This window comes from Oxyura jamaicensis, chromosome 17 (assembly GCF_011077185.1).
Source record: "Oxyura jamaicensis isolate SHBP4307 breed ruddy duck chromosome 17, BPBGC_Ojam_1.0, whole genome shotgun sequence".
Taxonomy (NCBI): Eukaryota; Metazoa; Chordata; class Aves; order Anseriformes; family Anatidae; genus Oxyura; species Oxyura jamaicensis.
The window spans coordinates 5,016,548-5,029,780 of record NC_048909.1 but is presented as its reverse complement, the minus strand read 5'-3'; the positions used below and the strand labels follow the sequence as shown (position 1 = coordinate 5,029,780).

The 13,233-nt window shown below is 55.5% G+C and overlaps 1 protein-coding gene across 1 annotated transcript in view; it reads left to right on the top strand.

Annotated features, from left to right (window-relative positions):
- The window catches only part of MEGF9 (multiple EGF like domains 9), a 54,703-nt gene that overhangs the window by 37,288 nt on the left and 4,182 nt on the right, over positions 1 to 13,233 (top strand). Inside the window, exons 5-7 of the mRNA XM_035341942.1 lie at positions 6,775 to 6,914; positions 10,367 to 10,501; positions 11,417 to 11,689. Coding sequence (XP_035197833.1) covers positions 6,775 to 6,914; positions 10,367 to 10,501; positions 11,417 to 11,689 — 548 coding nt within the window. The remainder of the gene's footprint in view (positions 1 to 6,774; positions 6,915 to 10,366; positions 10,502 to 11,416; positions 11,690 to 13,233) is intronic.

Here is a 13,233-nt window from a genome sequence, read left to right as displayed (position 1 = left end):
CTTTGTCCATCCGTCCCACTCCCAGGGCTGTCCCGGCCTGGTGGAGGTGATGCTCCAACAGCTTCTCCCCATGGGGGGCCAAGTAACGGGGCTGGGCTCGGTGGGAAGCCTCCTCCTGCCGCCGAGCAGTGATCCTGCACCACCCGAGGAGCTGCACAGGCACAGCTCTTTCAGTCTATGTCGAAATAGTTTTCCTGCGCAAACCTGTCCTCTGCCTGGCTTAATTATCAAAGCAGGATTGTGTGTAACACCAAGCCTGCGAGAGGAGGAGATGTCAAATGACTTTGCATTTTCTCCCTCTCTAGCAGCACCGGCCAGCCCCGTGCCGGGCTGCAGACAGGGCAGGGCCACCCCAAAAGCAGCCCCGTGCCCCATGGCAGGGAGGAGCGGTGGCGTTGCCCTCATTTACCTCCTACCAGGTAAATGGAGGAGGGTTCAGGGCTCCATTTCCCCTTGCTGTTTCCCCTTCCTATGAAGTTGCCTCTTATTTCTGCGTTCAGAGACATTGCTGGCTGATGGGAGAGGGGAGAAAACCACTTGGTGAGGCTTTGGGGTATTGAGAAGGCGCCTGTGTGGTTATGGTTAGTTTCTCTCCCTCGCAGGGAAGGCGATGAGATGCGCCACTGCTGCTGCTGCGGCACTGCCCGTGCCGGTGAACACCAGGAGCTGTGGCTGCCATGGGGCACCTAAGGATCGTCGGGTGGTTTGGCTGGCGTGGGCTAACCGCCCAACTTGCATTGCCGGTTCCCTTAAAAAAAAAATTAAAAATCTCTAAAAGAGACGTGTGTAACGTGCTATTGTTATCCGTAATGAAGAGGTGTATGTCAAAACGGGCGCCTGCAATTTTAACAAGTCGCTCCGTCAGCCCGCGCCTCAGTTTCCCCACAAACAGAAGGGTGATGGGGAGCAGAAGCCGCGACGTGCTGCCTGGGGCTGACAGCAGCTTTGCTTCATGCCCTGAACCACAACACGTTGCTCCTGCACTAGCTGAGCAGCCTTTCCTCACTGCTGGCCAGGGAAGCTCTGCGGCGTGGCGTCCAGCTTCAGCCGCGCTTCGTGCCGCAGGCTCGGCGTTAAGTCATGTTTGAGGAGCTGCTGTCACTCGCTTCCGTTCTAAAAAGAAAAAAACCAAGTGCATATAAATGCCAAAGCGTTAATTCAGAGATGTTTTGCCCCCTCGAGGGGATCTGATGCTTTGTGTTCGTGTTAAAAAGAATTAAAGCGGAGCGTCCCTGAGAGCATTTGTGCATGGCTGTGCCCTGGAGCTGCGAGGCTGAAAGGGGGGCGCTGATGGCGGGGCAGCATCCGCCCGTCTGTGCCTCCTTTGTGGTGGGCTGCTCCTCTGAGAGGCTGCGCTGCTGACCCTTACTCACGCGGAGCTGTGGGAGCGTTGCTGATGGGAGTGAGGTCAGCAGCACCGCACAGTGTCCTCTGTGAGGGTCTTTGAATGAGGGCTGGGGGTTCTGGGGGAGCCGGGCAGGGAGAGCGGCTCGCTGGGCTTGCGGAGGTGTTTGGATGTGGGAAGATGCAAAGAAATCACGGGGGAAAGGGGGAATAGCAGCCCGGTAACCACACCGGGCACTGCTCCCTGCAGAGACCGGGCCCTGGAAACCCAACCTCCCAAGGACTTCTGGAAAACCATCCCCATAAAAGCACATTTTCCCCTATTCCAGAAGGACTGCGCTCTCTTTTATAGATCGCCTGAGCACAAGTGGTGGCTCATTATCTCCGAGCAATGCCTCGTCAGCATCCCTCTGCCAAGAACAGATTTTTTTCGTAGCGGAAATTGTTACACGCGGACGTCATAAATGCCGAATACCCGGGCAGAGCATATTCTTCTGCATACTTTAATTATCTAAATATCTCTTCTATTACAGACTCTTGTATCCTTTGCATCTGCTTTAGCTCTCCTCCTCTCCAACCCCCCCAGCAGATAAATATTGTACCTGCACCCATTCTTATCAGGTTGCAGACGGGAGAGGGAAATGGATGAGCGATCGGGCACAGCGGCAGTGAGCGGCAGGCTGTTATCATCTCCCCTACAGTAATTGGGGCTTCTCAGAAATCCTGGTATTTTGCTGATTCTCCAACAGGCTTCGCCGTTCCTCCGCCTCTGACAGACTTGCTGCTCTGGTGAACGCTGACTGCCTTCAAAAAAAAAATACCGGCACGGCTTCTCAAGCTCTGGTGGCTGAATTCTGGATTTGGGGAGGTGGTGCCCAGCCTGATTTCAGGCCACGCTTGTTGCCCGTGCCTTTTCCTATCCCATGCAAGGAGGTGTCATTGCAGGTCTAGAGGATGGAGGGGCCACGCTGTGCAAAACCGGTGGGACCAGTGGAGACCAGCCCCTGCTCCCTGCCTTCCCCACTGATGTGTCCTCCTCTGCGCCAGGTTGGCCATGCCATGGCCGTATTGCCCTGATATCCAGGGGATGCTCTGCACCCTTTGGGGCTGGGATTTTACACTTAGCCAGGCTTTCACTGCTCCTCCACAGGGGACCCCATCCAACCTCGCTCTCCGGGGCCATCGCGGTCTCCCCATTGCCACCAGGTCCCCGCGGGTGGTGCCGGGGGCACCGGGGCAGGAGATGCCCGGCTTTCCCGTGACGCAGGGCGTCCCCGGCCGGGGGGGGGGAGGCGGTGGCGGCTGGACAAGGTGTCCCTTTGACATTTACAGAGCGGCCTTTCAGAGCTGTGAAGGGTCCCTGCTCTGTCGAGGGCTGCCATATAAACAGATGCCGTCCCCCGGCACAAAGCGAGGAATGCGGCGCACAATGGCCCAATGTTCGCCGCGATAAAGCCCCGCTTCTTCTGCCCGCCACAAAGGCGGCTCAGAGCCGGCCGCGGGGCTCGCTGCCTGCGGTAACGCTTCCACGAAAGCGTTCTGGCTTCCAGCAGCGTCGCGGGGAGGCGAAACCCGACCGTGTGCTATTACGGGGCTTTCCCTGCTCGCCGTTTCGCCACGTGTTAACATTCAAATGAATTGGCCGAAAGGAAAACCAACGCGTGCGTTGCGGTGGTTCTCGGTTTGCTTAGGGCAGGTGTTAATAGCCTGTGCTTTCCGTGGACGTGTCCTTTAGGGCTCAGTTTGCAGGTGGTGAGGAAGATGCAGGAGGACTCATCCCCCGGTGCTGCCAGGCACCGCGGAGAAGCAGCACAAAAGGAGCCGCGCTCGCTGGAGGAACGTGGCGCTTTTAGCAACGTCTCTTCTCAGTCCTCCTCATCTCTTGCAGCATCCTTTTGTCTCATCCCATCAAAGTGTGACAAAGCCTTCGCACGAGGGATGTCGTACAGACGCTCGTGGCATTTTTCCTCATTCATACGGAGCGCTGTCGCTGGGAACGGTGTGCGTTACGGGCACACCTCGGCCCCGCTGGGATGTGCCTCTCTTACAGGAGGTTTGCGCTCACCGTGGATGCAGCAGCGGCTGGCGGGGGACAAGCAGGGGAAGCTGGGGACACCGCAGGGCTCAGGACATGCCATCGCCCTGCCCTGCAGTTCTGGGGCTTGGCAGCTCAGGGGGATGCTCCTGACAAGCAGCGTGGTGCTGGGTGATGCTGTGCCGTGGTGCTGGGCGTGCTTTGTGCTCCAGAGCGAAGCAGAAAGATGGGAAATCTTTGGCAGAGCTTTCCTTCAAAGCCGTGGGAGTTTTTGCATGGCCTGTCTACACGGTTTGTCCCGACTGAGGCCCGGGGGAGCTCCCTCCTTCTCTTAATCTGCTCCAAAATCACGCCAGTCTTGAAAATTTAAATAAAAAACAATTTAAAACGGCACAAAAGATCGGTGCTGGGACCCTTTGGTCAGCGTAGGCTTGGTCCGGCAGCTCCTGGGCTCTCAATGGCAGCTGGGCATCCAGGTTTGTCTGGCAGCTGGGAAAACATTCAAAACGAATCTCTCCCTTCCCTCCTCCTTGGGAGAGAAACAAAAAGAAAACAGGAGAAGAAAATAAACCATTAGAGCTCGCGAAGGGTTTTCTGTTACAGCATTGAGCCGTGCACAGCATGCCTCCGGACAGCCCCGAAGCTGGGCTCCTGCCTCCCCGTCCATCTCGTGCCTGCGCTGTCCCCTCGCTTGGGGCCGTGCCTGCGGAGCGCTGGGATCCCAGCGCAGCTGCAGCTGCACGCGGCGATGTGTCGCGGGCCGCGGATATTGTAAGGCTTTTATTTTCTTGCTGCAAGGCCGTGGGTTCCCCTGCTGCCCGGTGCTTCCAGGCGCAGCCCGGCCCCGCCGCGTGTCCGTCCCTGGCCGTCGGTCCTGGCTGCGAGTGAGCTGGGCGATGCTCTGCGCCGTCGGGCCAGGCAGGATTTCGGAGGTGTTGCCTTGCAGTCATCCTGGCTGGCTTCGGTGGAGTTAATCATCATCTGAAATCGAGTTGAGCAATTGATGTTGCTGCACCAAAATGTTTTGTACCCTTCCCCCTCCTTCCCCCCCACCTCCCCCAAAAAAGAAATTCCTGGCTTAGGCTCAAACTCCAGCTCGGTTCTCGCTGTGTGAGTGTTACACTGTGGGTCTTTTCTTTCAAGTTGCTGGATTTTTATGGGCACAATCGGCCTGTTAACAGGACTTTTTTGTGGTCGCAACGCATTTATATCATTGACCTTTGCTTTAAAAAGTGTCTGACAGCCTTTACTGGGCTGGAGCTATGAAAAGGAGTGTTGTGAGCGGGCTTTATTCTATAGGAGCAATGACCACAGGCAAAGCTTTATATTTGCTGAGTGATTTAATTCTTGCACATGCAGAACCTGGCTCTGGGCCATGTGTAACATGTTGAGAAAGGGGCTGCTTGAGAGGCATTAAAACCAAACTCTCCAAACCCGTTTTTTTCTTTTAAATATCTTTCTTTCCTGTTATTTTTAAGCTAACGAGTAAAACCAAGGGACGCTGCCCCCAAATGCTGCGTTGGGCTCCAGCAGAGCCACTGGCGAAGCGAACCCTTCAGAAATGACGTGGGAGGCTGCCAGCCGGAGGAACGGGAGAGTGCCGCCGAAATAAAGGCCTGAAGGAGGGACAGGAGGGAACGAAACGGGCACCCAGGCCTCCAGGGAAATCCCCCACTGGCTGTTTTTTCCCTTCTTGGCTCTGCCCATCCCCTGCCAGCTTACAGGAATATCTGCCCAGAAGTGCTCAGAAGCAAATAAAAACAGACTGCTTTTTGTTTGCTCTTGTTTTAAACACTGTGGCAGCGTTCGGATTAATGTTGGGTCTCGTGAAAAGCTTTTTAAAAGTCAGACAGCCCGAGCTGCTCGACAGCATCCCTTTGAATTCTGCATCTGCCTGCTGCAGTCCCAGATAATGGGCTGGAGAGCAAGGAAACACCGCGGTTCTTTTTCTTGTAATCGGCCCCGTTAAACGTGCCTGAAATTTCGTGTTCTGAAAGTAATTGTGCAGCCTCTTGGGCTGCCGGCTGCATTTTGGTGTGCCTTTGAGCACCTCCTCTTCCTTTGGCAAGTAAACGAGCGGCAGAAATACTAAATTATGGTAATTCCTCACAGAGGCAGCGTCTTCCCCAAACATCGCCATCTCCTGCCTTTTAATTAAAAACACCGCACCCGCAGTGCATCGGGCCTCTTAAAGCCTCAGCCTCGATTAGTTTTAATCAACGCATTTTTTCCAGGGGCTTTCAGGAGCAAATGGTGCGTCGCTCGCCCTTCCCCAGGAGGAGCCAGGGAGAACAATGGCTTATCGACGTGCGGGCATGGCGAGCCCTGAAATGCGGAGTTATAGAAGGGGGTGAGGAGGGTGGAGAGGAGAGGACAGGACAGGACAGGAGGGTGCATCCTCCTGGTGCCCAGGGATGCTCCGTGGTGGTACCCACGCTGAGCCGCCGCTGCTATTGGTGACCCCGTCTCCTAGAGAGGACCAAATCGTGCGTATTTGGGTTTTATTGTGGTTTCCCTGTGCACGCGGGGCTGGGTTCACCCCAGGGCTGTTGGAGATGTGGAGAGGGATTTCTGTGCCCTGCTCGGGTGGTGGCAGCTCCTGGGAGCGCAGGAGGGAAGGGCTGTAGCTGGTGGTCACCGTGCCACGGGGCTGACGGGGCCTTTTCTGTGATTTCCCGTCGATTTAGGTCTAAATGCTGCTGCTGTGTAAAGTTCCTTATGAAAGCAGTAGTTTAGAAGCCTCTGCGTGGTGAGACTGTCAAGGAAAGCCAAAAGAATCAGGGTAGCTCCTGCCTTGTGTGCCCTCCTGGTGCTCCATCACAGCAACCAACGTTAATGTGCTTCGTTTTAATGGTGCTGAGCTCTGCGTGGACTCGTGCCCGAGGAAGCAGGTTGTGGTGAGCTGTGGGGGACACCTCGAGGGGACCCCTCTTGTGGTCCTCCTCTGGCTCCTGCTGGGCAGAGGCGTTTCCCTGGCTGGAAGCAGTGAAAGGGATCCCCGAGTGCAGGTGGGTGACATCTGCCTGGGACGAAACACGAGCGAGGACACCTGAGCTCTCCTGGGGAGCAGGTGGTGAGCAGGAAGGTGTCTGCTTGCCCAAAAGTGCAGGAGGTGCTGCTCCACGTGGATGTGGAGGGGAGGCAATCGTCCGTGTGAGTGTGTGGTCATTGGGGCATCCGAGCATCTGCAGGAGCCGGGACCGGAGGCTCTCGGAGCATCCTCGTGGATGGTTTTGGTCCGAGGCTTTGCGGAGGGCCCGATGGTTCCTGGTGCCCTGCTGGAAGCGTTGTAAGGGCGACTGCTTTTGCAGGAGCGTTCCGGCCACCGGCCATGGGTTTGCACGCGGGATGCCTCGCAGCATGCTCCATTTCACAGCTTGTTTCTCTCCGTGCAGCGATGGGAAATGCCAGTGTAAAGTTGGCGTGACGGACCTCAAGTGTGACCGGTGCAGTGACGGGTACTACAGGCTCAACGAAACCACCTGCGAGCCCTGCCAGTGCAACAACCACTCCACAGCCTGCGACCGCTTAACAGGTAACAGACAAACAGCCTGCCCCCCCCCGACCACGGGACTGAGCCTCTCTGGCTCTGGTTTCTCACACTTGCATTCAGCAGACCTACGCTCCCACCCTGTTAACCTGCGTCTTTGTGCCTTGAGCGCTCGGCATCTTCACCTTAAACCTGGAATTAAGATGCAGGGCAAGGCTGGAGCCAGTCCTGCATAAAGGCTGCGTTATTTACTCCAGGCTGCAGCGCAGAGCCTTTGTCCTGCAGCCTCTATCGGAAATCAGAGTTCCATTGTTCTCTTACACAAACACACAACACAGGCTTTTAAGGAGCTTTTGTTTAACTGCTGTTTACCTGGAAACATATAGTGTACTGGCAGTGACGTAAGGTGACTATTATTGCCTCAGACAACATAATTAGTGCTGGAAAATACTGGCAGCACCTAATTAACATTGCTCACTTCTTAGGAGTTTGCCCTGTTCATTTTCCGTGATCATTTCTTTGGCTGTCTCTCACTCATACGGAGGTTGGAGTGCAAATATCGAGGCACCTGTGCTTGAAGAGCTTACGGGAGGACAGGGAAAAAAACGAATTGCTTTCCCATCCCCGCTGGAAGGAGAGGTCCCAGAGGAGCAGCGCTGTGCCACTGCCTGCGCAGCGCCTGCTTAGCAACAAAACTCACCCTGCAAAACTCAAATTCTCATCAGAACTTCCAGGAGGGAAAGCAATTCTGTGATATTTACCCAGGAGCTCAGAAAGGGGCAGTCACTTCAGAAATGCTGCAGAGGGTTTTTTTTTGATAGCTGGCAGAGAGACAGAGCTCATCAAACACGGTATTTTGGGCAATTTTGGCACCGATGTTTGTTCCCTTGTGGCCTGTGTGTCTGCAGCAGAGGGACAGGCAGCCACAGTGCCGGCTGTGCCCGGGAAGCGCCCTGCTCCTGCTCAGCACAGACGTTTTTGTGGGCTTGGGGGCTGCGCTCCTCGGGGATGAATTGGTGCATTCATTCCTTACTGAATTTTAAGTACGCGCTTATGTCCTGCTAATACTGCAGGATACAAGTTGGACCTAAAGCTGTGTACACATCAGCTGTGTTGCTGATTTGGAGCCGGGCGTGTGGGTTTTGTGAAGGAGTAAGATAATCTGCTCTTCCTTCTCCTTCCCCAACGTTCCCCCCTCTTGATTCAAAGCCTCACTGCAGCCGTGGCCTCGGGGCTGGGGCTGCTCCGGCTGCCCTGCGACTGGGGTGCTCCAGCCCTGACTGCTGCGCGGCAGAGAAAAGCCCTCATTTAGCTTAATGACCTCGTTTTTTTCCCCTTTTTCCTCCATCTGCTTTATTTGCTGCCGGGCATGGGGGAACCCAACAAAACCAGAACAGAGAACAGCCCATAAAAATGCCATCCGACGCCTCACAAGGAACCCAGCGCGCTCAGCCTGCTCTGGAGCCTGCACTTTGTGTGACCTCCCAGCTTTACATCAACTGTGCAGTCTTTGTCAAATTTTCAAGGTTTTTTTATTTTTTTTTCCCTGCATTAATGCCATACTTTGGGCTCCCTCTGGCGGCTCAGCAGCCGTCCCTGCACAGCCTCGCTCAGCGTAGCTGTGCCCAGGAGGAATACTTAAAATTATGGGGCTGGAAATTGGGCAGCCAGAGCTCCCCAGGCACTTCAGCACGACCCTCGTGTCTGGAGTTGTGGCCGTGCAGTGAGTGGGGTCGCATCCGCCCAGCTTGGGTACGGCCGGCTCTGATCCCTCCCCAGGGCCTTATCGGGGTGGGAAGTGCTATTAATTATTAAGGCTTCCCACATTGATACCCGATTGCTTTGCATGGCTGAGCGAGCTGCTGACTCACTGGAAACAGCCATTTTGCAGGGACTTCTGCGGATAAATGCGGTAATAATTTCCCCCGCCAGGAAAGATGGTCCTGAACCGACCGCGACTGTGCAGCAAACGCAGAGGTGGTCCCGGATTTACGCCACCACGGCTCCCTGCCGAGCACGGGTCAGGGCACCCCGGTGCTGCTCGGGCACGGTGACCTTTGCGAAGCGGCTGACGGAGGGCTGCAGCTGCAGAAGCAGAGAGCAGAAGATGGTTTTCCCTTCTAGCCCTGACACCTCTCCCACAAAACCCACCAGGCTCGTGTCTGACGGGCGGCCGGCTGCAGAGCAAACACTGCGGGGGAGCTGACGCCGTGCGGGCGTCCTGAGTCACCGGGGTGCTGCCGGCTCTGCCGCGGTGAATCAGCCTCCTCCCCAAACCGGCAGCCGCCAGGGTTTGCAGCGTTTGCTTCCCGGCCTTGGCACGAGGCTGGGCTGCGAGGACGCGCTGGGGACGCTCGGCTGCGGAGCCTTCGCTGTGCAGGGAGAGGAGGAGAAGGCGTGCGGCGTGCCGGGCTTGCACGGGAGCCAAACCGCCCCGAAATTAATGAGGAATTCTGCTGTGGGGTTTTTAACAGTCAGTGTTAGCCTGATTCAGAATTTCAGACGTGGTTCGTGGTGATAGGAGACTTTTCCGTACCCCCGCAGCACTGCAGCTCAGCAAACCTCCTGTCGGTGCTCAGATACGCAGGGAATAAACCGCGCTGTGCCCCCCTGGCTTGTTGTAAGGTGGCTGTTGTCCTTCTAGAGCCGTGTACAGGGGATTTAATCAAAAAAGCATCCCTCAGGTCACTGCCACCTCGACGAGCAGCCTGCTGAATTACAGGATGTTCCTGTTGATGGATGGGCTTTCGGTTGCGGCTGCCTTTTTATAACTAGGGAGATTTTTCTTTCTCTGCTCACGGTAATGTCGAAACGCAATTTAGAGGGCCATTAGGACACAGCCTCTTCTAAGACACAGCCTGTCGCTTTTCTGATTCAGGGGCTTCCCCGGGCAGGGGCGGGGGCTCACGGGTGCCCCCAGGTCTCCTCTGTTTCTGCAGGAAGGTCACTGCTGCTGCGGGCTGGTGCCCGTAGCAAACGGTCCTCCTGTGGCGGGGATGGGGGAGCTGCAGCCACGCTGCTGGGACGGAGCCATCAGCCCCAGAGCAGGACGGTGGCATTTATTTGCCCCTGGCCACCAGCCCTGTGGTGTAGGATCACAAAAAGGGGCAGAGGCGTGAGCTGGAGGGATCCATCTTGAGCCTAGGGGAGTTGAAGCACCAAGATCCTGGCTCGCTGTCACCGATACCAACCCAAACCCTTGGTGCTGAGGAACATTTAATATCGATAGCGTGTATTTACCTGCAGCGACCTTTAACAGCGATGAGCCGTGGGCATCTCTGCTGGGGCTGCCTACTTTTTCATGTGTGTGTGGAGCAGGGGATGACCCTCAGAAGGTCAGAAGAGACCAGGGCTGGTCCCACGGTTGTGTTTTGGCCAGAGGGCATCCCCAACCACCTGCGAGCTCTGATAATTGCCAGCACTCCAGGCACGTTCGTGCTCCAAATGTTCTGCTCCGGTTCCTGCTGCTGACCGGCTGCTTGTGCTCCTGTCCCCAGGCACCTGCCTGCACTGCCAGGGCAACACGGAGGGGACGCACTGCGAGCTCTGCAAGGAGGGCTTCTACCGAAGTGCCCGCGCCTGCCACCGCTGCCCGTGCTCCACCGTGGCGTCGACCGGCACCTGCCGAATACGTAAGGCTTTGGGGTTGGGTCTCATTCCTCTGACAATGAGCACAGCTCCCCTCAAGGGGTTTGATTGAATCGCTGCTCAGAGTGCATCAGCCTAGGGGGTGGTTTATAGCCTGCGAGGGTGGGTCCGGGGTGTCCTGGTGGGAGCAGCCCCCGGTGAGGCTCGAGGCGTTTTGCTGGTGCTTGCCTTGCTCTTGCAAGAGCGGGCGTGCAGCAGAGGTGTCCGAAGCCCTTTGTGCTGGCTGCAGCTGTGGTGGAGGCAGGTCAGTCAGCACACGGCTTCCTCTGCAGAGCCAGCAGAGTTTTGCAGAGAAACCACTGCGCTTGTGGCAGCAGGGAAAGGTGCAGGAGATGCTCAGCAGCACCGTGCAGCCATCCGTGCCTCCGTGAGCCTGCTTTTGGACATCAGCATGGGACTCAAACCTGATTTCCCCATCTTCCCACTCTGTTTTGACATAACTGAGAAAAGTCGTAGCTGTAATGAACATATGCAAGACTTTTTTTTTGATATTTCCTTAACCAGTTTTGCAATCCAGCCTCCTCTGGCTTCATATCACCCCAAAGTTCCTGCAGATTGCTGACATCCCCGGTACAGTTCCAGCTGCTTCCTGATATTGGCTGCTCGAGACGGAAGCATTCAGGAGCAATCATCCGTTCGCTTAGCAACGTGCTGAGCATGCTCTGTGATGCTGGTACCAGGCGTCAGAAACCCACAACGTTTTTTTTTATTCCCCTAGAAACAGAGGATGTGGCAGTTAGATTTTAAGCCAAAAACACAGTTCTTTGAGATTCACACTCAGTGGCTGCTGATTTTTGTCGAAGTGGTTTACGGTCGGGTCCCACAGAACAAATCCCCCAGCGGGTGTTTGTCCGGGAGGGGCTATGGCACATCCCTCTTTTGCTTTCTCCATTCCTTAGAGCCTGGTGAAGCCGCCCCAACGTGCGACAAATGCAAAGCTGGCTACACCGGCCCCAACTGCAACCAGTGCGACAGCGGCTACTACAACTCGGACAGCATCTGCGTCAGGTGTCAGTGCAACGGGAACGTGGACCCGGCGCTGTCACCCAGCGTCTGCAAGCCGGAGAGCGGGGAGTGCATCGGCTGCCTGTACCACACCGCTGGCTTCCACTGCCAGGAGTGCGAGGACGGCTACGTCCGAGACCCCGAGGGCACCAACTGCACCCAGAAAGGTAACGGGCGCTCCTCAAACACGGCCGAGGCTTGCCACGCGCATCAGATGGGCGCGAGCTGCCTGAAGGCTGGGGAGGGAAGGCTGCTAATTGTTCCCACGGTGTTCTTGGAGCTGAGGAGGAAGCAGCTTTAAGGTCTTCCAAGGTAAACAGAGAACCCTACGCCTCCGAAAGGGCTGGCTCAGGATGGTGCTCAGGGAAGACTTCCCCTAGGCAGTGTCCTACACTTCTGAAGCTCTGCTACCAGAAGCTGGGCACGGCCTACATTGAAATGAGCAGCAGCGATGCTCCTGACATGCTGCTTGCCCCTGGCATTCTGCAAATACCTCGGCAGACAGTTTCTTTACCAGTCAGGACAGTTTGCTGGGGAGCAATCTGTTGGTAGTTTCTTTAAATGCAGGTTTTCAGATTTTCATGGCGTGATGTGTTTGATCTCGGAGCGCCCGCTGAATTGTCTGGATTGACTGGTCCATTTACAGCACCGTCTAGTTCCCTGCAGACGGACCTCTTCATAGTAACTTTTGCCACCCCTGACACCGTGCCCCGCAGAACAAGTTTAGATATTCTTCTTGTTGCTTTCTACATGGGGAAGGCGAAGCTGAGAGGTGAGACCCAGACTGCCACAGCAAGTCAGTGCCAGAACTTACAGGGAGCTGCTCTGGCGTCTTTCATCAGTTTCCACCCACATCCGAGATGCTGCACGTAGCATCCTGAGGTGCAAGCTAGCTCTGAACTTAGGGAGGCTACTGCACGGTAAAACTCAGAGTAAAATGAGAGAAAATAATTCTTACGTTGCCACTTCAGTGGTTATTCGGAGGTTTTTCCACAGGGTGGATCTCTGGCTCCATGCACAGAGACGTTACCGGTGCTCTTACACGTTAGATAAGAGAGCCCAGAGTTCGGGGAAGGATCTGGGCCCAAATTCATCCTTGTCACCAACAGAGATTTAATTCAGATCTTCCATTAGGAGCTAATGTGGTTTTCACTCCCATGCTGCTCTCAGGAGGTGCAGCATGAGCCCTCTCTGCGGGGAGATGATCAATACAAAAAAGTTGAATGCTCATTAGCTGTAACTTTACAGTTCCAGGCTGGAAGTGGCAGCTTTGCGCCGCGCCATCCATTACCTCCCTCTGCACAGCTCTGACTTTGTGCAAAGAGCTACATGACCTTGCTCCATTAAAATCCACGTGGATGGTTTTGTACACTTGCAGTTTGCACTCTTTGTTTTATTTTAGTGGCATCGTTACGGTCGGTTCCTGATGTGGGTAAAGACCATCCCCTTTCAAAGGGACTGGGACCTGTGTTCATCCAGCCTTCCTGTTTCCTTGACACCTGTTTTTTCTCTTTCTTATCGCGCAATTATAAGGCTGACGGTATCTTCACATGTCTCAGAAGAGGTACTTGTGCATTACCTCGTTTTAGGATGGGATTTTCATAAAGCACCAGTGCATTTGAGTGGCCTAGTTGCGAGTGGCTTCTCGAGTGAAATCCTCACCAGATCTGCAGAGGAAGTTGTCGGGCTCAGTGAAGCGGCTGCGGTTGGT